This window comes from Bombyx mori, chromosome 12, assembly GCF_030269925.1.
Source record: "Bombyx mori chromosome 12, ASM3026992v2".
Classification (NCBI taxonomy): Eukaryota; Metazoa; Arthropoda; class Insecta; order Lepidoptera; family Bombycidae; genus Bombyx; species Bombyx mori.
The window spans coordinates 4,005,496-4,033,468 of record NC_085118.1 but is presented as its reverse complement, the minus strand read 5'-3'; the positions used below and the strand labels follow the sequence as shown (position 1 = coordinate 4,033,468).

At 35.0% G+C, this 27,973-nt stretch overlaps 1 protein-coding gene across 1 annotated transcript in view; it reads left to right on the top strand.

Moving 5' to 3' along the window:
* The first annotated feature begins 1,552 nt into the window (after positions 1 to 1,552).
* Positions 1,553 to 27,973, top strand: part of LOC101741637 (zinc finger protein 177) — a 101,023-nt gene continuing 74,602 nt past the window's right edge. Inside the window, exon 1 of the mRNA XM_021350169.3 lies at positions 1,553 to 3,210. Coding sequence (XP_021205844.2) covers positions 3,022 to 3,210 — 189 coding nt within the window. The 5' untranslated portion in view covers positions 1,553 to 3,021. The remainder of the gene's footprint in view (positions 3,211 to 27,973) is intronic.

Here is a 27,973-nt window from a genome sequence, read left to right as displayed (position 1 = left end):
TTATTTTTGTATGTAACGGAACCTTGAAAGGTTATTTTCATTGACTTGAAGACGTCCACTTAACTTGAAAATTTGCACAAAGATCAAGAGCCGATGACAAGACAATTTTTTTGCGCTATTCGCTGGTAACCCCAGGGGCTATTCCAGTTTCGCGCGAAGGGGTACCTAGGTGAGCTCACTTGAGAGAATTTGCTAAGACCGGCCCTAGCAAGAGCAGTGCTTCGCAGAATCTAACACCGGATCGGAATCGCGCCCCACTGAGAAGATTCGGCGAGAAGCTCAGTGGCCTGTGTCTGTGTTCGTTCGCTCGCAATACCGTCTTTACCATAAGGGCACACGGGGCCCGTGCCCAGGGCCCCCATTCTCAGGGGCCCCGAAGGACCAACAATTTGGTTACCAATTGTAGTCGAGAGCGGTCATTTTCGCAGCTTAAGAGAATAAAAAATGAATTGCGAACAACAATGTTACAAGAACGGCTGAGTAATTTGTCAATTATGGGCATAGAAAGTGATATCCTTAAAAAATGTAGTTTAAAGATATAATGGAATATTTTGCTCAACAGAAATCCCGAAAGAAACCATTATCGTAATCGTAGCCAAAAAACCAGCAGCGTTCTAATATAATTAATATTATTATATCATACTGTATTTGATTAACCTATAATAAATAGTCATACTCAGTAAAAAAATGTTATTATAATTCGCTTTTTTTACTTTCCAAAAGGGCCTCAAATTCTTGTGTGCCCAAGGGCCCCAGCCTAGTTTAAGACATCCTTGTTCGCTCGTCGAACTTCTCCTGGTAATCGTAATCGTCGTAAATAGGTGGAAAGAGAGAGAGAAATCTAAAGTCAGATACACTTGTGTTATAAATACATATAAAACTCTTGTAATATCATTGTATGTATTTCTGCAGTGAAGCTACGGCCGTTGTGCAATACAAATTTTATTTTAAATTCGATTTCAAGCCTCAAAATGGGTGTGAAATTCACACTGTATCAAATATAGGGTTCACAAGTGGCTACTTTATCACTTCCATTGGTTCGCGAGTTGTAAGGTCTGCAGAAGTAACTAATTATTTATAAAGTTTACAAAAAAAAATCTTCACTATACAAAAAAAAATCACTAATTTATTATGTGCTCATTATAATATGTAAAAAAAAATTATGAACTCGACAGTCTTCATACTTATTACGTTATTAATTAGAAATAATGTGCGAATTTTGTAATTTATTATAAAAAACAAAAAAAAAACAAGTTGGTAATTAGACCTTTTTATAAAAATAATTTTATGTAAAAAAAATATTCTTGTTTGAGGATTTCATTGTAAGTTTTCGTGACATTGAAGTCAAAAAAACAATATTTATATGGCCGAAACATAACTATTTCAAGTTCTTCTGAAGGTTACAATATTTCTATTAAGTAGGTACTTACTACTTGAAGTTTCATTTGCAAAGAGTAAAATTAAATATAAATATTGAATATAATAAATGCAACAATTTCTCTAATTTTTATTATTTTATAATTAAAATTAATAGTAACAATATGAGTAAAATTATTTATTTTCTATTACCTTTAATAAAAACTAAATTAGGTATTACCATAACCATAACACATTTTTTATTAACATAAAAAGTATGAAATTCATATCTCAATCACTATAATAGCTATCGAAGTATCGCAAATACAGCAATCCGAAGTGATATTCAGCAAAACCTACTTGTATAAAAATATACTTATATAAAAACATCATTAAGTGAAGAAAAAAAAACAGGGATTAAAAAATACACTATTGATTGAAAACACTGAAAATTTCATAATTACCATTAAAATTAAATTATTGCGAATATCAACAACACAATCATAAATATAAAAAATGTATATCTAGCCAAATCAGTATCTACAGCGGACTCATAAAAGCAAAATAATAATGTAACTAAGTGTTTTTCAAAATAAAATAAGCGTATATTGTAAGTTATTAATTCAAAAAGTGTAGGCATTTGAGGAATATCATTTTCAACTTTAAAACGTAGGGTTGTTTATTTTTTACATATCAATTTGTATTCGGTCGCATTATTTTGAAATCCCTAAATTGTCAAAGTACCTTACACTCGAATGGTACATTTAATTGTTGTTTAAATACTGCCATTTATAGATTGACGTTGCTTTTCAATTTTGTAATTTATGACCTCCAAATATTGTATCTATATATAGGTTTCCTTAAAAAACAATTAAAAAAATATATATTTTAGAAGAAAATCAAGGATTAATAACGCTTATCGTAAAATAGACAGCAATGAACACTTCTAAAATCCAATAAAAAAAAATTACCATTCATAAAATCTAAAAGGTGAAAATTTTTTTGTTTGCCCGCCCGAATTCGAGGTTTCTCTAATGTTATACGGTTCCTTAAAAATGTCATCGCATAAAAAAACATTGGGCGATAGTGCCTTATAGCTAGCAGGTGGCATCAGGTGCGCTTCATAACGAACGCGACCGATCTGACGGGCGGCGCACGCTCATGCAGGTGCCCGCCTATGGAGGGGAGCACCTTACTACACACCTTACAAACTAAACAATACATCACACGTAAACGCTAAAACAACCACGTAAAGCTCAAAGCCGGGTGGCCGATCAGGTAGCGTACGTTGTAGGGCTTTACTCCTCTCCTTTTTATCGAACAAAAAATGAACTGTAAACGCGATCACGGCCGCGACTAAGGTCAATGTTAGCGCTTCCTTCAGTGCACGTTGAGAGGAGACCGCGTGCGCATCCCGCGCTTGTGCTGTACCCTATCGGACAATACGGACTTTATTTATTTTTTATAGGGCTCGAGTGATTAGAGATAAGTCGCGCAGTGATTAATACGGCACGACGTTCCGAACGGGCTATCGATCACGGACCCGAACGATATATCGTCGGCGACATCACCGATCGATAATCGGATCGACGTCCCGACTTCTTAATTAAGGACGTGATGGACGAGGCTTATGGTTTTGAATGTTAAAACTGTTGTGATATAAACATGGAGACTCTAGTACTGATACCTCAGGAGCTGAGTCTGGCTTTGAGGCCGGGTGGTGCGAGAGGTCGCGAAGCTTCGGTCAGTGTGTGGACATCAACAGAGCTACAGCGGGGGGCGTTACTGTATCCATTTCAGGGTACGATCAGAATCGATAAGCTCCATGTCTATTCGTATGTTCCCGATATTGATGTAAGTACCGCAGTAAAAGATTTTATGAATTGGAAAATCATTATCATAAAAGTTTAACTAATGAGGTTTCTGTTGTCTTGTTGTCTATAACAAAAAGTTATCATATGCATATATCCACTTTGAATTAAATTTCAATAAACTATAAATGAATTTAGATTTCGTTCGATCTATAACGCACCGATTATTGTTATGAGATAAAATATATTATAGCTTATTAAACAATGATCCAATCAAAATTGATTTTAATACGAAAATGTTACGCTAATTTTATATCATGAATGAATCAGAGATGAGAGAATAATAAAAGTAAACAAGTTGAATTGTATCACTAAAAATTGATTATAATAAATTAACATGATAATTTGAAATTGATATAACCAAATAGATGCACTAATAATACATAATTAAACAGATAACGAATTGTATATATGTATATTGTTTGTTTAATCTCAACAATGAGAAACTTAGTTATAATTATATACCTAGTAGTAATGAAGAATAAAAGTTGGAGAAAAAACACTTAGCACGTAACACGGGTGACCGTCATTATTGTCTTGATTTAAAACGGAAATTAGTAATTAAATGACATAGGACTAGGATGATACTGTAAAGAGTATAGTTACTTCTACATGGATTGATGTTCATATTTAATCAAAACTTTTAACCATTTTCAAATAAGGATATGAAAAATTGTCGTCTACGAAAATATTAATAAAGCCTTAGTTTGTATAAATTTATTTGTTGGAATTAAAAAGTTTTCGGGTTTTATTTTTAGTTTTAAAGAGCGCGTCAGTAAATATATTTTTATAATTTTGTTAATCGATTTGTGTACAGTTTATTTTTATGCGTGAATAAATAAATGCATACATAAATTAGTCTAGAGTTTATAAATGAACTGGAAAAAAGGTGAATGTAATATTACGCGCGCAATAATTAGAGAATCTACCTAATCTTCACTGGTGGTAGGACCTCTTGCGAGTCCGCACGGGTAGGTATCACCACCCTGCCTATTTCTGCCGTGAAGCAGTAATGCGTTTCAGTTTGAAGGGTGGGGCAGCCGTCGTAACTATACTTGAGACCTTAGAACTTATATTTCAAGACGGGTGACGCATTTACGTTGCAGATGTCTATGGGCTCTAATAACCACTCAACATCAGGTGGGTTGTGAGCTCGTCCACCCGTCCAAGCAATAAAAATTAAAAATATAATTATAATATGCTAATTTATAGGTACGTGAGGAAATTTATAGCTTATCAAATTAATTGAGACGATTTTTTTAACCTTAAAAATAGATTAAGTAATTGACATCTTCGTTGGCATATTATACTATTCTGAAGTTTCTGAATATACTCGTAATTTGTATTAATAAGTTAGCTTTTAAGCTTAACATTACATTACAAATATTTTTAATATTAAATATTTATTTAATATTAAAAAAAATATTTAAAAAAGGGGAATTCCGATAACCTGGGTACATGCCGAATTGTTTTGGCGCGAAGCGCTCGAAAACTTTCACAATATTAAATGAATGAAACATTTTTCAATTAAGTTTCAACGTAAGCTCACGGGTTGAACCAGAGAGAATTTTCTAACACCAGCCCTAGCAAGAGCAGTGCTTCCCAGAATCTACCAAGGGATCGGAATCGCGATCCATTGAGAAGATCCGACGAGAAATTCAGTGGGCTGTGTCTTTATTATTTTTTATTGCCCTTGTCGGCAGACGAGCATACGGCCCACCTCATGGCAAGTGGTTACCGTCGCCCATGAACTTCAGCAATTCCAGGGGCAGAGCCAAGCCGCTTCCTACTTTTTTTTTTTAAATACTTCAGCAGTAATTGTTTAAAGGTTATTTAAGAAAAATACGCTACTCAGCAGTTCTTCTCCTGGCATTGCTAATGTACACGAGCCACGGTGGCTGTTTACCATCAAGCCGTGTGCTTATCTGTCCACAAGGACCAATAAAAATTAAGCTTACCTATGCGTGAACACAAATATCTATAATACTAATCTGTAACTTCGACATAATACGGAAAACAACGCTATTAAGATATGCCATTGTAATTAATAAACTACTCCTTTTAATTTAAAATAATATTAGACTTTTTTTTCATTGATATCATTATAAATATAATATACGCCATTCCATTGTATTGTAATATGGGAATTATTTTAAACATAACTAATATGCGCACATACTTTTCTGTCATAATTTTTTTTTAATACGTAATTTAATAAAGCAATTTCATGATTTGCGTCATATGGCGTGCGAAACAAATTAACATTAAGCAGTAATTAATATTGTTGCTAACTAAATGGTTGCTACTTTGAGACCAACTGAAGTCTGATTGTTAATTTTTTAACCAATTAAGCCAGAACCGGACTCCGTTGCGGCTGTCGCTGATACTACGAAAAGTTTCCCGTAGATTTTCCGATAAACTTATTTTATACGCGAATATAATTGCGAACAGACAAAAAAGATGTGTGGTGTCGTGGGACACCGGATAGGAACGAAGTTCATTATTATAAAAATATTAATTTTAAGTTCTATTCGAGGTATAAAGAAAATAATTATTGGGGATACATTCTTATTATGAGTTTTTTATTGATAAAAAAAAAATACTTTACAAAGCTATCAACTTTATTTTATAAAATTTATAAAAATTTAAATTTTATAAAAAATATAATAATATAATAAAAAAATAGGTTATTTTTTGGACGTTATTACAAAGTTAAGTCGTACACTTTGTGCATTATTAAAAAATCTTACGCTACGGACGTTTTTTCCCGGTTAGGGTACCCACCCCTCCGCATCGTCCCATAAGGAACTTCGGTCCAAAATAAACCAATCAAATCGGTCGAGCCATTCTCCGTCATACATGAGACAATTGAGTCCTTCACAACGTCGATGTCAAACGAATATATCTACTATACCTACTCAAGACATAAAATTTAACTTTGAGATTTTGAATAAAAACGTTATCCAGAAAATATAGATTTTATAGTTAAGTCAAAATGTCGAAATCTACAATAAGTGCCCTAAGCAAATTATAGCTTGACAACGACGATTTGTAGGGTAGATATTAATATATTTTAATCACAAATATTTGTATTTGTATTCAAGATATTCCTGGGGTAGTATTTTTTTGCTTTGAATCGAAAACTCGTTATTGCAGTGTGTATTTTTGAGTGGTCATTCTTGAGATGACATTCGATGATCTCTCTCGAATTAGAAGTAATCATATGGACAAGTCGCACTTAGGCTTGCAAGTGCAAACTAATAAATAAATTACGATAAAACGGTGCACTGTCTACACATAAAGTGCAGGCTCACTGTGACGCACTCAAAAGTTATGGCTCACTCTAAATAAATGGATAAATTCCCTATGAAACTTACATCACCAATGATATCATCTGGAAAAACTGCGAATACGTAAAAATAATTAACTACAAAATAATTAGGTACATATATGGTAGGCAGCGGCTTGGCTCTGCCCCTGGCATTGCTGACGTCCATGAGCGACGGTGACCACTTACCATCAGGTGGGCCGTATGCTCGTCTGCCTACAAAGGCAATAAAAAAAAAGAAGTTAATTGTTGTCCGAAATTTTACTTCAGATCTCCTATTCTCATAAAAATATGACGTTCGCTTCTTAGTTCTCATCGTTCGAATCGTTTTAAAACAATAGCGTATAAATTAATTGAATTGTTTTTAAGCTACTTCAGCGTGACCGTATGAATTCTTTAAAATTACTTTAGAATACAAACTTATTAAAACTAATCTATACTAATTAACACGCTTTTCTGTAGTATCGTTTTCTTCCACGCTGCTTCGAAAGGGTATGGAATATATTTCTTCAAAATAAGTTTGAGTAGAGTCCTTGGTTAACAGCAGCTTAGCTGTGCCCCTGGTACTGCTGACGTCCTTGAGGGTAGGACCACTCACAATTGGATTGACGGTTTGCTCGTCAGACTATAAAGACAATAAAAAATGCATTACCTACCTGATCTTGCAAATACCACATTGTGAATTACGCCAACCGCTCTGAGACTTGAGCTGCAAATCCCAATGGCACTGTAATATCAGTTAAATTTTTTATATCACAACACATGAGGCTGAAATAGGAAGAAACATGGTGTCGATGTAGGTACATATTCACTTATTATATACCCTAAAATAATAACATAATTTTACCATTTTTAGCAAGCATTGACTCCAATACATTGTTATAATAGCTGTTACCCGACAATTCAAATTAAGCACCAGTATAACCGCACCATTTGATACGTGTACATCATTCGTCGTACCCACAAAGCCATAGTCGCTTCAAATAGCTGACTACTCAACAAGAGGAGCTTAGTACACGATCAGCTTAAAATCCGCGTATAGCCTATAAACATTTAAGTCGGTACGTGAGCAAATCCAGACATTTACCATCACCGTACAAATTACACAGGCAATACAAACACGGCTAACCGCAGTGCGACCGAGCGTCACGTATTCGAGTCGATAGCTCCGCAAACAATCAGACGAGAACTGTAACGTGACGTAGACCGCAAGCCTGTACGTTTTCCGTGCAAACGTGCTCCTACTAAGCGTGGGGTGATTGCCGATAACAACTAGAATAGTGGAAGGTGATTGATTCAGGTTTTTGTTGGTTTTCATTGGACTTTGTTGGAGTTCGACCACGTTGAGCCTTCGACTATGGTCTACGGGTATCAAATAAGGCGTTAAAATACTTTCTTTGCTTTTTCGTGAGGCAAAGACATAATTATTACCCCGCCTATTTCTGCCGTGAAACAGTAATGCGTTTCGGCTTGAAGGGGCAGCTGTTGTAACTATACTTGAGACCTTACAACTTATATCTCAAGGTGGGTGACGCATTTACGTTGTAGATGTCTATGGGCTCCAGTGACCACATAACACCAGATGGGCTGTGAGCTGGTCCACCCATCTAAGAAAAAGAAAAAAATTATTGAAGTCATTTTTACACTCGAATCTCAGAGTAATATAATTTCATGATAAAATTAACACGATAATACTTCCTTTGTAATGTGATTTTCCTTACATTTAACTAAGGCAGTGTTCGCAAAATTCATAACAACTTTATGTACGGCTTCTTGAATTATTAATAGCCATTCTTTTTTATCTCTATTTGTTTTTTAAACAACATACAAATAATTATATTCACAGCCCGAACAATCAAATTTAGAATTAAATACATCCAAAGCATTGAAACAGATTATAATTCGAAGCTTGAAACAGATCATGCTTCTTACATTCCGTTACAAATATTCTGTTAATCACTGTACGTACATACTTTTTTTATTCCATCAATATAATTACAACACCTCAGGCGTACCGGAAGTTGTATTAAATTTGATCGAGTCGTTATCGTATTCACAAATATAAAACTTTCACCGTGGCATCGAACTGGTCCGTGAGTGCAGCCGGGTGCTTTGTGATGTGTGTAAAAACGCGAGATTGCAATGCGCGTGCGCCGGTCTCACTCCGTCTTGAGCTGTACGTGTTGGTGCTTTCGCATTAATTAAATTCGGTAGGAATCTTAATTAAACTTAATAATGTTGTTAGTGGAAATAAAAATACGTTTGGTTGAGTCAATAATAATGAAGTCAATAAAAAAAAAAATTTTTTTTAAAGCCCTTAAGAAATGAAGTTACCCAATACTGTATATGTTATTACGTAACTCAATAAAAGCTGTCTTATTAATTACCTACTACTTACTAACACCTAAAATGATGAACACAATTGTAACTTAGTAACCTTGGCTTGTTGTAAAAGTTTTATCTAAAATAACCCCAATGCACGTCACTAACCGAATATTTTTTTTATTTATTGCTTGTATGGGTGGACAAGCTCACAGCCCACCTGGTGTTAAGTGGTTACTGGAGCCCATAGACATCCACAACGTAAATGCGTCACTCACCTTGAGATATAAGTTCTAAAGTCTTAGTATAGTTACAACGGCTGCCCCACCCTTCAAACCGAAACGCATTACTGCTTCACGGCAGAAATAGGCAGGGTGGTGATAGCTACCCGTTCGGACTCACAAGAGGTCCTACCACCAGTAATTTTAAATTAAATCACTGATTTAATTTAAAAAAATAACGATGCTTACTGAAAAAGTCCAAAGGGAACATTACGGATGCGCAAGCACAAAAACTAAGAGCACAGTGTACTGCAGGCATCTTTTGATGCGTATAACAAGTCTTTGAATGCATTTTTTTGCGGGGAAATTTATTGAACAATCTTCGACATTTCCTCTTCTATAGCTACGTGCGTTAATTTGTGGTGAATTTTTATATTTTTAACAACAGTTTTTAATAACGTTAATGATGTAGCTTTCATATTACTGAATCCATCAGTTGGTATGCCCAGTTAATTCCCAAACCTTTGTATTTGTACCGTAACTCGAAACTATGAGTGGTAATGTTTCGTATTAGATCGAATGCTATACGGTATATTGTTATATTTGTATTTATAATCATTGTATTAATAATTAATTTAACTTCGTTAGCCGTTTATTGAGTTCATCTTAGCGATGTGTGGTTTGAATCTTAAGCGAATCCACCTAGTTTCAAAGATATACATTCGCTATGCCAAATCTAATGGGCGAATCGTAAAAACCTTTGTTGTTGTTGTAAGGGCATTTAACAATAGTTCTCAATGGTACAATGAACACGTGATGCAGGAAAACGAAAATAAACTTTAAAGCTTTATAAATTAAGTGTATTTTGATAAGGAAAAAAGTCGTCGTGGCCTAAAGGATAAGACGTCGTGCATTCGTATGTAGCGATGCACCGGTGTTCGAATCCTGCAGGCGGGTACCAATTTTTCTATTGAAATAAGTACTCAATAAATGTTCACGATTGACTTCCACGGTGAAGGAATAACATCGTGTAATAAAAATCAAACCCGCAAAATTATAATTTGCGTAATCACTGGTGGTAGGACCTCTTGGGAGTCCGCACGGGTAGGTACCACCACCCCGCCTATTTCCGCCGTGAAGCAGTAATGCGTTTCGGTTCGAAGGGTGGGGTAGCCGTCGTAACTATACTGAGACCTTAGAACTTATATCTCGAGGTGGGTGGCGCATTTACGTTGTAAATGTCTATGGGCTCCAGTAACCACTTAACATCAGGTGGGCTGTGAGCTCGTCCATCCATCTAAGCAATAAAAAAAAAAAAAAAAAAGGAAAACGATTTGAAATTTGTTTAACACGGAACGAAGAAGACGACAGATTTTGTTAATGCAAGGGAGTTAAATTGTTCATACGCACTAAATTACTCTAGATTGTTGTTATTTTTTTAATTTACTAGAATCAAAGAAATACACAATTAATTATATGACTGAAATTCAAGTACAGTTTTAAAGCCTTCTAATTTAATTTCAGCAATATTTTTTTTATTGCTTAGGTGGGTGGACGAGCTCACAGCCCACCTGGTGTTAGGTGGTTACTGGAGCCCATAGACACATCTACGACGTAAATGCGCGACCCACCTTGAGATATAAGTTCTAAGGTCTCAAGTATAGTTACAACGGCTGCCCCACCCTTCAAAAGGTTCAAATTTGATACTTCCATCTAATACTGAATGGCCTCATTCGCGTTCATTTGGACAACAATAAATATACCCACCACCGGCTGCTCTCCGCAAGCCTGATTATAAATAATAATAATATTATAATCAAACTCCAAGCTCTCACAACTTAGACCAAACGCGGTGGGTAGTGTTTTTTATAAAAGCCACGCGCTCTCCGCTCACTACCGCTTTTGTTACTCACAAGCCTCTAATTACGATTGTTTCTCATATTTTGACAACACCAATTTATTATCTTATTTACGAATGGCACGTTTTATTGGAGCGTGAAAATATTAATTCGTGATCATTTTATAATGAGTTCAATGCATTCATCTGAATATTATATTCAAAATATGTAGATACGTAGACACGTTACTGGTGGTAGGATCTATTGTGAGTCCGCACGGGTAGGTACCACCGCCCTGCCTATTTCCGCCGTGAAGCAGTAATGCGTTTCGGTTCGAAGGGTGGGGTAGCCGTTGTAACTATACTGAGACCTTAGAACTTATATCTCAAGGTGGGTGGCGCATTTACGTTGTAGATGTCTATGGGCTCCAGTAACCACTTAACACCAGGTGGGCTGTGAGCTCGTCCAGCCATCTGAGCAATAAAAAAAATAAAAAAAAGACACGCCATATGTTATGGTGGTAGGTATATAGGTTAAATCGAAAATTTGTTACTTTCCCAATAAATTATTGTGTTGCAAATTCGGCAACATTGAATTTGTGGTAATAGTATAATATACCATTTTATTTAATTACACTCCATATTATCATTTTTCATAAAATTAAGAATATAAATTAACATAAGACATGACTTAAAAGTCTTAGTTACCAGGTCATAAAAATTCTTAAAAAAAAAAGTGTAATATCGAGCTTAGTAAATTGTGATATCTACTTACGTAGCAGCAAAATCAAGATTGAACAGTTTTAAAATCTCTTTTCACTAATTTCAAGATGTCCGATTAATTTGATAATTAGTACACCTATGGAGGACTAATAACACTACAATAATTTTATTACTTTGACATATTAGTCCCAGTCCAGAAAAAACGGCTATTTTTTTTTTAAACTACATCCTTTGTTAATTTTTACCTTTTTTATTAAAAATATGTCGAACAATATAGACAAATTGGCTGTTAGATCTTCAATTTATTCGTTATAATATTATATCACTTTGTGACCCGTTAATTCCTAGCACACAAAAAAATTAAAATAAAGCTACTTTCACATTCATATCAATAGCGATTAACTTAATCAAGTTTACGAAGAGAAAAATAAGAAAAACCTCACTAGTTCGTTGTCCAAACAATGACAGAAGAAGTGTCAAGTGACGTAACCATCGACGGGGTGAAACATCTAATTATCTCATAACGAATGAACTTTCGCTTTTGTTTTCAAACAATGAACTACACACTCTTACTAGTGTGGTAACTTATGTAGTTTTTACACAGTATTGTAATAGTAAGGTCGACGGGCTTGGAGAGATGTGATTGTATTTATAATTTGGCGGAATCGCAAAAGAGTTTGACAGTAGATTTGGATGTGCGGTGATGGTTTGCGTGGAAAGCTATTTAGGCGCCAGCGCTTGCTAATTTTAGAATAATAAAAAGAGCTAAAACAAGAGAATTCGGTTCGTGGGTTCTCCTCTGGACTATCTATATAGGTACAGTACTTTCTCCGGTTTTCGTTGGTCATAGATATAATTAAAACGAACGGCATCTGTGTTCAAGAAAATTGTAAAGTATTTGAAACGTCGGAAATTAAAGAGCGTAATAAATAATAAAAGCGCGTAAAATCAGTTTCATTTATAAACAGGAAAATATTTTTAAGCTATTGCATAGATTTTATCGCGGGCCCAGAGCGCGGCTTGTGAGCGGAATCACGAAATTCCGTAACGAAAAAAACCTTCCACCCCTCACTACGTCTACTATGTAGCTGGCGTTCAACACATTCACACGTTGCGCTTGTGTAGTGCTTAAAGTAAGAAGTCTAAACACCGATTTATGTACTATCAAAATATGTGATATAATTTCGTGGGTAACACAACGATAGCGCGATTCAATTTTGCGTCAAGGGCCATCTATCGGCGACAAACGGAATTGTAAAATAGAAAATTATATCACATTACAATGCGTTGGGCGAGCCATTTTCTATCGCTTAGTCGAAGAATTTTATTACTACTCCTACTACTCATTCAGTGATTGGAGTGGCATTAAAAATAAACTAGCTAAGCCGTTGATTCTGGGCGAATGAGAGTTAGAACTAGCATCCCAAGGCGTGTCTCTATCCCATGTAGTGCCCTCTAGTGAGTGCGCGGTCAAAATGGAATACTCACAATGTAGCAGATTCATTGAAAGTTAGCCCACTGAGTTTCTCGCCAGATCTTATTTTATTGTTGTTTTAATATTAAATTATTATTATCGATTTATAATTCCATAAGTTGATAAAAAATGCTATGCAATAGCTTTACCGCGGCAGTCTCCGAGTGCGACACGTCTTTTTTTATTTCATTTTCTTTGGGCATAAGCACGCTTGTCATTGACACCTTTTGTTTCTATAAACTTAAAGCTTACATCTGCTATATTAAAGTTAATTTTAACATAGATTGGAAAAATGCGATTTATCGTTTAACTATCTATTTTTTCTTTGCTTTCCACCACCCGACTTATTTCTAACAACACGAAAAATTATTAATAATTTAAAAAAATCCTATTCATATTTCGGCATTTGTGGAAAACAGAACTCTTCATATAAAACAGTATTTAGAAACATAAGTAAAAAGTATTGATTGTATTCCAAACTTAGTACTGAATAAATCGTGATAGTTCTGTTTGAGCTTCTACAAGGGCATTTCATAAACGTGGTAAGTAACAAAATATAACATTTAATTAATACATTTTAAAGAAAGTTCACTATGCGAATGACGATACCCAAATTTAAGCTGAGGCTACCAAAACGAATGTAATAGAAACATCCGAGATACTCATTAAAAATTCATGAGCACATTCTAATTAAAAGAACTCATAAGCATCGTTCAGAAATTACTGGCATCCGTTTAATTGAAAGAGCACGTTTCGTAAATAATTTGTTTTAACTGTACTGTACCTACATTTTGAATGATTTCACACACACAGTGCTCTCCGTGAAATATATATCTATATATTAATACGTGAAGCAAAAACTTTGTATCCCTTTTTACGAAAATTGCGCGGACGGAGGAGTATGAAATTTTCCACACTTATAGAGAATATAGAGAAGAAGTGCACAATGCTAATATTTTTTTAAAATAATGCATAAAAGATACATTAAATCAATAAAGAAAACATTATACACACTACATATCATGTATTTGACGCACACACGCATGCATACTATTTATTGTCAAACTTTTGTTCTTGACGTCTGTTGTCAAATTGAGAATAGATTAAATATTGTTTGTCTTTGTTAATATTTTTATAGTGTAGTCTTGGCGAAATTTGTGATTATAGAAGTATAAAATACAATCATAATAGTGTACAAACTTACAATTCCAATTAATTATAGTCGAATTTCGACCACTGCGGGACCTCTAGTAATATAAACTTTCATAAGAATTTCTAATTTGGCTTTAGAATTTTTGAATTACTATTCATTATTTAATATGTAATTACGTAGTCAATTTTATGAACTGGAATGGGCCACAAACAATAAGGAGCAAGATCTTTCAAAGAAACAGGACTAACAGGATATTTAAAACGAGGGTTTCGTAAAAGGCCACTTAAGAATGTAGCATAGAATGGCTAGTAGTATACTCTGAAGACAAGCAGACTGCAACTGACAATTGTAGAAAGAGGTTTATCGATTGCAAGTATAGGTATTACAGTTTTGCTAATTTCTGCCGTGAAGCTGTCATGCGTTCCGATTTGAATTATGAGGCAGTTGTAATCTAATGTAATGGATGTATATCCTTGAACTGCTTGTTAACAGGGGGCTGTAAACTGTCTGCACGTCTTATTTATTTATTTATTTATTTATTTATTTATTTATTTATTTATTTAGTCTTCTTACAAATTAACAGTATAGACCAAAACATTTGTAAGGTATTCATGATATTAGCTTAAGTAATTTCTAACAACAGCTAGAGGCTAGCAAGCCATTGTAGATGATGCTTTCAACAATAGTGCTTTAGTTACATTCAAGAAAATTTATAATGCAAAAAAAATAATATAATATTTTGAAATTAAGAGAGTATGTAAATAGTTCTGTAAAAAAAATCGAAATTCTGTAGTGGAATATAAATGTATCGAGCGTTATTTGGGCTTGCATGAGCAAGGTCAACGACCTATGAAATTATAAGTAGGTATTTGTCATTTAAATATTTAAAAACAGTATCTAAGTATATCGGGCACAATGAAGATGAAGTGATAATTAATTTATGATGGCAGTGGTACGGTTAAGCGTGTCCATTGGATATGTCAGTAACAATGTTAACAGGATCTAATAAGTGTTAATAATAATGACTATTAAATCCGGGAAAGACTAGCTTCAGTCTCGAATCTCATATTAAAAAAAAAAAAAAAAACACATGCCCCCGCTGAGTTTCTTGCCAATTCTTCTCAGGACGGAGGCTAGTTCTTGTGAATCGGCGGTAGTTCTTTTGACGTTCAACAAGAATGTACTTTCATTTATGTTGATAAAAAAAAAATTTTGATTTGATTTTTGATTTTTGAACCGGTGACATGTCGAATTATAGGCAACTTTCTATCTAGTACCAATTCACGAGTGCTAAATTTCTACTAACATTTCGACTTATTACTTATAACGATATTGAATTAACGGTTATTAAATTAAAAAATAAAAAGAAAGTTTCGCTTAACGCGAGCGTAATTTATTATGAGCTATTAAATACATTGAAGAAGTTTGCGCGCTTCGCAGTTACTTACGAAACACCATTTATAATTATATATACGAGTATGTAGTACGTACATTCAATTTCAAATTCAATATGCAAATCGATGGTGCGACTAAAAAAGTACCTATGGATCGCTACCAAACATCTTTCGGTTTTATTTCAAAGAACAAACAGTGTTTTAAGATATAACTAGATGATGATTTTTTTGATAACGCCATCTTGTTGTGTCCTTAAAGCGGTTAGTTTCCCTCAATTAAGAAAAATAGTATTATTATTGGCCAATAGATGCCGGGAAGAGTTGATTATTGAAAACACGAATAAAACAATATTTTCTGAAAATAAATCGTAGCTAGATCGATTTCTTAAATATTTCTGAAAATCGTTGGAGCCGTTTCCGAGATTCAGATTATATATATACAAGAATTGCTCGTTTAAATGTATAATAATAATAAGCTGAGCATACTTCATTCTTAGTATTTCTTCTTCTTTTCAAACAGCATTATATTCGCAATAGATTTGTTTTACGATTTCATTCAATAAACAAGTCAGAGTTAACACAATATATCAACGCCTCTTTAGACGCAGCTTGAAAGGTGTTATGCGAAAACAAGAAGTAATAATGATTTGTACTAAGTCACGAGGAAAGCTTAATGCAGAATGCTGCCAAACATTTTAATGTATGAAATTATGTTCTCTTTCATTATCTGCACATGTTGGGCTCATAAGGATAGAAGAATCGTCTTGTTTCTTTCTAGAAAATATAGAGCTGTCTTTGGTCATAAAGTTGAGACTTCGAAGGCACGTTTCAAAGGGGGCGTCGCGGCGGCGAAATCCACATACTACTAATAGAAAATCTGAAATGACAGCTATAAAGGTAGATGGTAGGAAAGGGGACAATGAAATAGGTTGTAGTAACACAGCAATAATATTTTGAAGATCGGTACTAAACGCATAGGAATGTTTCCTATTTTTTATTATATTTTTGGAGTTTACTCCTTTAGAATCGATTTACATATATAGGCCCGGGGTATGAAAATTATGGGGACCAAAATCGTACTAGCATGTCACACGAAATGCGTTATGCGTTACGCGGCCGCGTTATTGCAGGTGACGCCGGGCTGCTGCGCCGGCAGTCCGCCACAAAGCCTCGTACTGATCGCGCGTTTCTCTCATTATTGTATTTTCATATATTTGTTAGTCGTTTGTTTTGTGTCTCGTTAATTTGTTAATAATCTGTAGTGTATCGTGTTGTCGTAATATAGAACTATTTCTCGTATTGTTTCGTTTAATTTTTTATATCCAGTAAACTCCAGTCGTGCGTCGGAGCGGACACACACACTTTTTTTTTTTATTAATACGACGGATGGACGAGCTTTAGGCCCATCTAGTGTTAAGTGGTCACTGGAGCCCATCGACATGAATCGCGTTAATACCACCACCCACCTTGCGACCTTTTTAGCGGCTTGGCTCTGCCCCTGGCATTGCTGAAGTCCATGGGCGACGGTTACCACTCACCATCAGGTGGGCCGTATGCTCGTCCGCCTACAAGGGCAATAAAAAAAAGACAAATTGCAAGTCTCAGCTTTTACAGTACAACAACTGCCCTACTTGAAAATCCATTGTTGAAAATCCATCAAGCAATTTCTGATTCCAAACAAAATGACGTTAAACAAAAAGAACACATATGGTTTCGCTTCCGTCATATCAGATCTTATCAACTCCATGATTTCCCATAAGCTTCATCGTTCTGACTGTTTTATGGGAAGTCTATTTATTCAGTTTCCTATTCTTATATCTATTAGAACGTAATTAATGTATGGGAATTGTCGTTGAGCTGATTTATAGGCGACAAAATTTTAAATTTTAAAATTTCTACAAAATATTCTCTAACCGATAGTGAGCCATAATGTAATTTTCTTAAGGTTCAAATTTAATTAATGAACGATATTTAATTTAAGCGAGTTCGTGGAGATGATCATTATTAGTATTTGAATGTTGACGCATGGTTATTTTGCTGTCATTAAGTGAGTGCTCAATAAGTTTTTATGAGTTAATTTAATAAGCCGAAGTTATTTTGAAAAAAATATACGTGGATATTTCAGACGACGCATAAAATTTTTTTTTATCGTTTTTATCAGTTGCATCTGAACAAGCTCATGGACTGTTTGGTGTTAAGTGGATCTAGGAGCCTATTGACCTCAGAACGCAAATGCCCTCCTGCCTGGATGAGGTCGATGTTTATAATGCATTGTTTAAAGGTTGTCTCACCCTTCACACCTGAACGCATGTTTCGCGCTAGTAAAATAACCGGGCCTATAAAATAAAATTAGTGACTATTCGTGCGGACACACAAAATGCCTAAAAATCACTAATTACGCAAATTTATAAAAAAAATGTGAATTTCCTTTTGATTGTGATTGATTTGACAAATTATAACATGTCTTTAAAATTACAAAATTAAATCGATTTTTTTTTTGACAACTGATTAACAACTCACGTAAAAGCACAATCAATTACACATTTGACTTGCTCGAACCCTTCGATTTGTAATTAATCGTAAACAGATGGTTCTCTCGTTATGTGTTCGCATTATCACGAATCATTTTATAATTGAAATTTAGACAATGTAGCGTCAATGGCTGCGATGATCCGAGCCGAGAGACCACAATGACTGCCCGCGGTGCCACCGACTTTCTACAATGCAACATAATCACCTATTGTTCGTAAAGACACAAAAATGGTCAATTAGGTCCGTGTGTGCCTTGAGAAATGAAATGCTAGGTTGAGTGTTAACTTATTGTTGGATCTTTGGCTTTCTTTGATGTTCGAATTTTGTTTGTTGATAATGGACCAAATGTTTGTATCTAAGATTGTGCGGTGATTTTAATTTTTTTCTTTTTTTTACGATGACGACTACTGCAATACGAAAAACTGCTCAAGGGTGCTAAGTTTTTAATGGAAGTAAAAGGATGTGAGTATGCAACCAAATCAGCCTAGACTTTTTTATAGAATACTAGCTGACCCGGCAAACATTGTTTTGCCATATATAAGATTTCTAGGGAATTTCTAGTGTAGAAAAAAAAACTAACTTATTGTAAGTGTGTAAGGATGTGGTAAATGAGTGAAAGAGGTATGTAGTGCTGTGAACGATGAGGGAATATATAATAAAAATAACAAAACCTCATTCAATCACATAATACCTCATTATAACAAAAAAAAAAAGTCCAAATAAAAAAGATATGTTAGGGGTGGACAACCCTAATCACTTAGGGGTATGAAAAATAGATAGTAGCCAATCGGCTACTATCTATTTTTCCCAGGCCTACTGAATATGCATAAAAATTTTCATGAGAATCGGTCAAGCGGTTTCGGAGGAGTATGGGAACGAACATTGTGACACGAGAATTTTATATATTAGATGAGTAAAATACTATCCGAACAAATACTGAGCGTAAACATCCAGAAGGAAAGCTGCGAAAGGGAATTCTCTACAATTAAAACGGACATAAATTTAAAAGAGAAACATCCAACTATTTACAGAATCAGTAGCAAATAGTACAGATTTATTACGAATTCAATAACAAATGTGAAATACGTAATTCAATCCTTTAGCTTCGGTTCGTTAGTCTAGTTAAGTTCACCGGAGTTATATACGCGCTGTTATCGTTCGAAACGTAACTATAAAATATAATTATTTGCTGGAAACCAATTTGTTGTTTGCGCTATTGAAAATGTGATTTGTGGCCGATTCGATACGTAAAGCCTTGTTCGGACTAGGCGAGTATTTTAGTCGGGTACCGAGTAATTTAGTAGCTAAATGTGTCTGAGCACCAAAAATTTAGTCGAGTAGGTTAGTAAATAATTTAGTCAAGTCAATCCATTTTGTTCTATTTTTTCGGGCGAGTAGTTTAGCTACTAAACTTTTTTTTTTATTGCCCTTGTAGGCAGACGAGCATACGGCCCACCTGATGGTGAGTGGTTACCGTTGCCCATGGACTTCAGCAATGCCAGGGACAGAGCCAAGCCGCTGCCTACTCGGTACTCGACTAAAATACTCGTCTAGTCCGAACAAGGCTTAAGCGATGAGAAGGAACTCGTTTGCCGTTATTAGCTGTTCGGTTTCCGAACGTTTTGTTTTTAATGTCTGTTTGATGAAGAGATTTGGATGATTCACGAATTTGTATTCTTTTATTTATTATTATAACTGTATTTGCATTTGGAGGTGTGAGTTTTGGATTGATTGGTGGCGATAAATCAGTTAGGCATATTCTGATAATGCGATCCAGGTGACATTAAATGGTTAATGTCTCTCATGGACATCGGCAAAGCTAGGAGCAAGATACCGCTTACCGTCAAGGAGTTTGTACGAACGATACGAGGAGATGTGCTGAATAAAATAATATCTGGAAACGTATTGTCTATTAATTAACGATGTTATTCTGAATTTTACCGATAAACTACTATACAAAGGCAATAAAAAATAAAAATAAACTGCTGCAGTGGCGTTAATACGTAAGTACCGCGTTCGCTTGTAAAACCTACTAATGTGCCATCTGTCACAGGTTCGCAATACGAAAGCCATCCTTGAAATGTCAACAGCTGAACAGTTGTAAGTCAATTAGATAAAGTATTAAATCACATGAGCGATATAGGAACAAAGAACCCACTGAGTTTCTCGCCGGATCTTCTCAGTGAGTCGCGATTCCGATCCGATGGTAGATTCTGCGAAGCACTGCTCTTGCCCTTAGCAAATTCTCTTAAGTTGAGCCTCCGAGCTCACCTACTCTTAGGCCCTTAGGCTAACAGCGAACAGGTAGGGAAAAAAAACGAACAAACAAACATTTTGATTTTAACCTATACCTGAAGTTGAGCTTAAATAATTTTCCAATATAAACGGTTCAATACAATTGGTTAGTTCCCCAGTCGTTTGGCGAAGACATATGGGTTGGCAAAAAAAAAACAAGTCGAACAAGTTCCCTAAAGGTGCCCGGAAATGCACGATCTCATCCATCGTTAGTGGAATTGCATCAAAACCATAAAACTCACATTAACATGAGGTGAAAATTTGTAAAAAAGGTATACAAAGGACACAAAAAAAGGTACTAAAAATATACATTAATTATTATTAATGATAGCATCTACTAAGCCGGTCAGGTCGATTCTGATAAATCGGCTAATATGGCTTTTCACTTATGATAGCGCGATAGTTTGAGTATTTACTAAAATAAAACTAGTTTACTAACTAATCATTATGATTCGGCATATGTGAGGAAAATTGAAAAATTGGGCGCATGGTGTGTCCGTATGGGTATGTATGACCATTCTGTCTATTTTTTCCACAAAGCAGCCATGTATACCGATTTGAAGAGTACGATAGCCGTTAATACAATATAATCGAGACTTGAAGGTTAGCTTTAAGAGCGGCAGATCCATATTGTGATGCTGGATGATGGATGATGCTGGACGATGGATCCATATTGTGGGTCTCGATAACTATTTAACATCAGGCGGACCGTGATCCAGGTTCAACCACAATCTGTGTTAAAATCTTTGTGGGTGTGCTTCTCTTCAAAGAGATCTTATATACCTTCGGGGTCACCAAGTCTACATATACCGGCGCGCCTCCTAGGCGCGGGGACCGCGTAGGAGGTTTAACCCCCATCCGAAAAAAACGGCTGTGCATATCGCAATTTTTATTCCGAATAATAAAAAACGTAAACAGTGTAATTCCACAGTACACTAAACACACTAGAGATACACTAGAATCTATATCTATACTAATATTATAAAGAGGAAAGATTTGTTTGTTTGTTTGTTTCGAATAGGCTCCGAAACTACTGGACCGATTTGAAAAATTCTTTTTCCATTAGAAGCCGACATTGTCCCTGATGAACATAGGCTACTTTTTTTAATTTTTTTTTTTTTTGGTTTCATGTGTGTTTTAATGTTTCCGAAGTGAAGCGAGGGCGGGACGCTAGTTATTAAATATGAGCGATAAAGCAATTTCTATACAAAAGTAGGCGCGCGTAAGTCTCATAGTGTTTTGATGGGCGTCTAACCAAAATTATTGACTTGTGGTCATTCTAAAAAAAAACTTTTTAGATTATATCCATTCATGTGATTGAGACTCGAACAAAAAACGTACGATAATAATTTTTTGCAATACACCTTGTTTGGAATGGCAAGAAAATGAGGGTGAAATTTGATAAAATATATATCGAAAGTTTTTGTGACAGCTTTTTGTGCCAATCGTGTGTAAAATCGATTTTAGGGACGTTTTATTTTAAATTTAGAATCACTCTGGGCGGCGTTTAATGTATGTAATAGTCTAATGTAATCTTTTCTGAGGATGATTAGGCAATTAATTACTAGTAACACACATTTTTTTAAGTTAAACGTTTCTGTGAACCTAGAAGAGGACGGATGGATAATCGCGTTCGATTTTATATTTAACTAGCTTTTGCCGCGACTTCATCCGCGTGGAATAGTTAGTTTAGCATTACGCTAAATTTTACCCGCCTCTTCATTTACGTAGAATGTAATCTTTATAAAATCACCTTTACAAATAATGCTTTATTTTAGAACAAATTTGGTTAGCTTAGAAAACGTTATAGAGAGCCAAGCTTAGCATATAGACGTATGGTGCCGCGGACTTTTTTTTAGATCTTTTAAAGGGGAACAATTCCCTCATACATCACTTTAACCGTTTACGCAGCGCACGCAGCGGAATCTCTCAAAAGGGAAAAAAACCCGATTTTGAACCATTCTTTATTGGTGCTTCTGCATTAGTCTTAGCGTGATGTTATATAACTTATAGCCTTTCTCGATAAATGGGCTATCTAACACTGAAAGAATTTTTCAAATCGGACCAGTAGTTCCTGAGATTAGCGCGTTCAAACAAACAAACTCTTCAGCTTTATAATATAAGTATAGATAAAAATTTAATTGGCGTAGACTTATTTCGTAGTTGCTTATCAGTACGAAGTCACGGTTTTAAAGCAGCGTGTGGTCGTTTAAGTTGAACGATTTTCAAAGCTCATACATCGAAATCTGAATACCGCCTTCAGACGCAAATCAGTTGTAGATCGCATTGAAAAACGCCTGTCCGACCATCGCCAAAATCGTAAGTTAAAATCGTATCGCAAGCTGTAAGTAATTTTTACGATACAACACAACATTATCGTCGAGCATGAGAAATATTCCGAAAATCTGGTAGCAAATTAATACTGTGTGAAGTACAGACACTGGATCGTAATGAGAAAGTCATGTCAGTCTGACCGTGACGGCTTGGGTTTCAATATCAGTAGTTCGAAGGTGTCGGATCACGACAATACTTTCTTGTATCTAATAGAGGTCAGACTATTCACGTATTTCGACTTTGTGACGTTTATTTTAAAAATAAACCAATTCGATTTAGTTGAATACTAGTGGTTCCGCAGTAGTCGAAATTCGACTATAATTAATTGAAATTATAAGTTTAAACATTATTATGGTTCTATTGTCAATTTATAATATAATCACAGATTTCGCCAAAACTACACTATAGATAAATAATATTAAAGACAAACAATATTAATCTATTCTCAATTTGACCACAGACTTTTAACAATAACAAAAGTTTGACAACAAACAAAGAGTATATTTTTAAGTATGTGTTGTGTCAAATACATGGTAGTGTGTGTAATATTTTCTTTATTAATTTAATGTATTTTTAATGCATAATTTTTTAAAATTATTAGCATTCTGCACTTCTTCTCTATGTTCTCTATAAGTGTGGAGAATTTCACACTCCTCCGTCCGCGCAATTTTCATAAAAAGGGGTACAAAGTTTTTGCATCACGTATTAATATATAGATTGACTGGCTGACCCGACAGACTTCGTACTAGTAGTGCCTCAATCGATAAATAAAAGACCTAAGCTTTTGTATAAAATAAACTTAAAACAAACAAAAGGAATCCGTCCGACGGGAGATACATCTAAGGAAAAACAAAATTGTTATTTTTATTTAATTCCAAGCATTTTCATATTTATCTACCTTTTAAACCTTCTCTGGACAGCCACAAATAATTCAAGACCAAAATTAGCCAAATCGGTCCGGCTGTTCTCGAGTTTTAGCGAGACTAACGAACAGCAATTCATTTTTATATTTAAAGAAGATTGCTAAAACGAACCTATAAATATTTTACTATCATTGGAATTACCAGCAATAGATATTACTAGTGACAAGTCAATTTAAAAAGTAGGAGCAAAAGAAATGTTATATAATTATGCTAATCTAATCAATATTTTTGTGTAACATTTTATAAAAGCTGTTAAATCACTATAAAGAAACTAATAATTCACAATACGACAATACGCATGATGTCACCACGTGTCTAAGCGCTGTATTTTAGTATATGGAATACGTCATAATTACATAGCTTAGGGTTACAGGTCGATTGTTTTCATCTGAGTGTCCTCATATACCAATTATATGTTCAGGTAATTGTAGTTTGCGAAGATCTCTATTACCGAGTTCTTATTACGAAATCGTAGGTAAATAAAATAAAATTGAAAGCCGATCACTTGTATCCTCAAATAACAATATGCTTTTCGACTGGTGGTAGGACCTCTTAGGAGTCCGCACGGGTAGGTACCACCATCCCGCCTATTTCGGCCGTGAAGCAGTAATGCGTTTCGGTTCGAAGGGTGGGGCAGCCGTTGTAACTATACTGAGACCTTAGAACTTATATCTCGAGGTGGGTGGCGCATTTACGTTGTAGATGTCTATGGGCTCCAGTAACCACTTAACACCAGGTGGGCTGTGAGCTCGTCCATCCATCTAAGCAAAAAAAAAAAACCCTTTTGGTACCTTCGGGAATGGATATTGTAAACAGCTTAATTTCTTGAGACAACATTTACTTATGTACGTTAGTGGCTTAATTTTAGAATATTTTATTGAGTACCTACCATACTGGTATAGGTTACGACTCGAACTAATCTCATTGATTGAGTTCTTTAAGGTTTTGTATCGTCAATACGTAGTATTGTAACTATACTGAGATCTTAGAACTTATATCTCAAGGTGGGCGGCGCATTTACGTTGTAGATGTCTATGGGCTCCAGTAACCACTTAACACCAGGTGGGCTGTGAGCTCGTTCACTCATCTAAGAAAAAAAAAATTTGTGTGATTCTTTTAATCCACATAGAACATTTATCCAATATTCATTTAACGAATTATCATCTGGATTTTTCTTTTAGTAAAATATATAGTTTTTAAGGTAAAAGTACAATTCTGTTATATTGCATATTGAAAGATCTACCTGGTAATAATAAATCGTCTTTGCCAATGACGTAAAGACACTTGACTTGAACAAGCAACTGTTACTGTGTACCAATGTATACCGTATATATAATAATATATGTATACAGTATAAAGTAGTAGCTTAACTTCCGGGAAAGCTCGCACTGCGTTTACACATAATCAATCATTGGAATTATTATGAGCTGTGAAATAAAATTCTAACACTCGATCGGATTTAATAGAGGACGTCCGTTCATTGACAATTTACCGGACCATATTTTACACACGCAAAGGGAAGTTGGTCACGAAAGAAAAAAATTAATAAAAATAGTTAGTAGTCATAGTTGTGAAAAAAAATTATAGTGTTTTTTTCTTACACGTATGCGAAACACATTGCATTAAAACACGGACACGAATGTAGTTGGTCGTTGTAATAATGACCCATGTTATATATGTAGATATTTCCTCTTATATAGAAAATATTTGAGAAAAAACAAAAAAAAAATGCTGAGTTTGTTTCGCCGATTTTTCTCAAGACTGTGGCTTTTTTTGGAACCGGTGGTAGAGTTAACATTTTCATTTATATTTTGACATTCAACAAGTGTGTTATGATGACATCCAAGTTGAAATAAATTATTTTGAATTTGAATTTGAATTATCATATTTTTTGTTTCACTCACGAAGGATATCAAACATCATACGATCTTCATAGCTTCGTATGAGACGAACAAAGCCAGACGCTAAGCTAGATTTATGTTAATTCATTTTAAACAAATGCAAAGTGAGGTCAAAACAAATTGACTGGTCATTAACTTTCATATTTGATACATTATCTGCAGCTCGGCCCGATTTATTTTATTAGCACTGCAATATATAAAACATCATACGTGCACGTTACAATCAATTTGATGATAAGATTTATTGCGGTAACTTTCAATATTGACGCAAATTTATTCAAATATACTTTGTTAATTGTGAAATTACTGTTTTATAGATCCAACTATTTTAATAGCTAACCGATGTCTATACATCTCGCCGCATCTTATTAGCATCGATCATTGTTACGTCTTTTATTATTTGTTCTCATTGTACGTACGTGTTGCAACTATCTCAATCTATCGTGCCACGAACGCGAAGAGTAATGGATGACGAACATAAGAGAACACGCGCACCAATTGATAGATAGCAGTTAATTCTAATACGATTTGTCGTGACTGCCGCTTGATAGGTGATGGGAAATGTTACGGATGGTGATTTGTGTTTAAACATTAGGAGCATAGTTCAAATGCTAACACGCGTAGATGTGAGGTCAAATGCATTAGCCACCTAGCGGGTACGTACGTACCTTTGTGTAAACCTTTATCAATCATACAATATATTTTTGCTCTTAATGGATCAGTTAAGACCAAACCAAAGCCAACGCTTAAAGAAGAGTTTCGTTTAGTGAATTCATTGAACTGTAGCTACATTTTTTTTTTCGCTTACTGATTTGAAGCAAACTTATTACTTTATCTTTCGCCTTTTTTTCGGAACCGGAGTTTTATGTTGGAATGCCTTTTAATTATCGGAAGCGGTGTCAATGTAGGAAATGAATGTGAGATAGTTCAATCTCCATAACAAAACAACAGTTATAAGCGCTTTAAGCTATAAAATTATTGGATCTATATTTTTCGATCGTTAATTAAGTGGGCGGATAAATTAATTAGTCCGGGGCTTCAATCTAAATGAATTCATGATTCAGTTTAAATAAACGACAATTAATATTCATTTCATCTTTTAGAAATTAGGTACAAATTTAGCCCATTTTTTTAGTATTGCCATGAAATGAACACGAGGTAAACGTCCGTCTGATGTTAAATGGTTAGGGAATCGTGGTGTGAATGTCGAAGCATGAAATTAGTGTCTATTTTTGTGTAGGTATGTACATATGTGGTACCCCATAAACAGATGAATGTTTCGTGGCAGAAGTTTAAGGCTGGGTAGTGGTATAAATTACTCATAACAGGCCTTACCACCAGCACTACCACAAATTAATAATACGAAATATATATAAAAATGAATTGCTGTTCGTTAGTCTCGCTAAAACTCGAGAACGGCTGGACCGATTTGGCTGATTTTGGTCTTAAATTATTTGTGGAAGTCCATAGAAGGTTTAAAATGTAGATAAATATAAAAATGCTTGGAATTAAATATTAATTACAATTTTGTTTTTCCTTTGATGTGTCCCCCGTCGGACGGATTCCTTTTGTTTGTTTTAAGTTTATTTTATATAAAAGGTTTCTCTCTCTCTTCGATCGGTTCCTCACTGCTGAGGATCGTGACTCCGTCCGATTTCGTCAACCAACTGTCTCCGTCGATCCCGCCCTGCAGCCCGGTGGAGTACGTCGCTGATAGGTATCCCCAGTTCCTCCGCTATTTGGTCCGACCATCCGACAAAAGGTTTAGGTCTTTTATTTATTGACAGAGGCACTACGAAGTCTGCCGGGTCTATATGACATTTCCGGGATTGATTTTAAGCAAATACACTATGTCATTTCTCTATGTGTTTCTATGAAACTATTTTCTATGAAAAAGTATACCTGCCGTAGTATTTAAGCACATCGAATGTAGCCACGTCGGGCGTCTAGCTAAACAGGTAATAATAATTCGATCGGAATACGCGTTGGTTACATATTGGACTAAAATCCTAAAATTGAAAAACTAAATCCAAAAAACGTACATTCTAATTTCAAATTAACACCAAAATCCATCCACGGTCATCGATGCCCACAGTTAACTAACCGGCCGTCGTCCGAGACATTTCGTTTACCAAGCAAAATTATTGTGAACGGAAGTAATCTCGGTAGTCGCTTTGAATATCTCAACATTAACGAAAGGCAGACCCATATTCACATCCTCACTTAATGTCGATGTAAAACTGTTCTAAGTTTTATTTAAGAAACAACTCGTTATCATTTGATTGCGTGCTCTTGATTTGATGACAGCG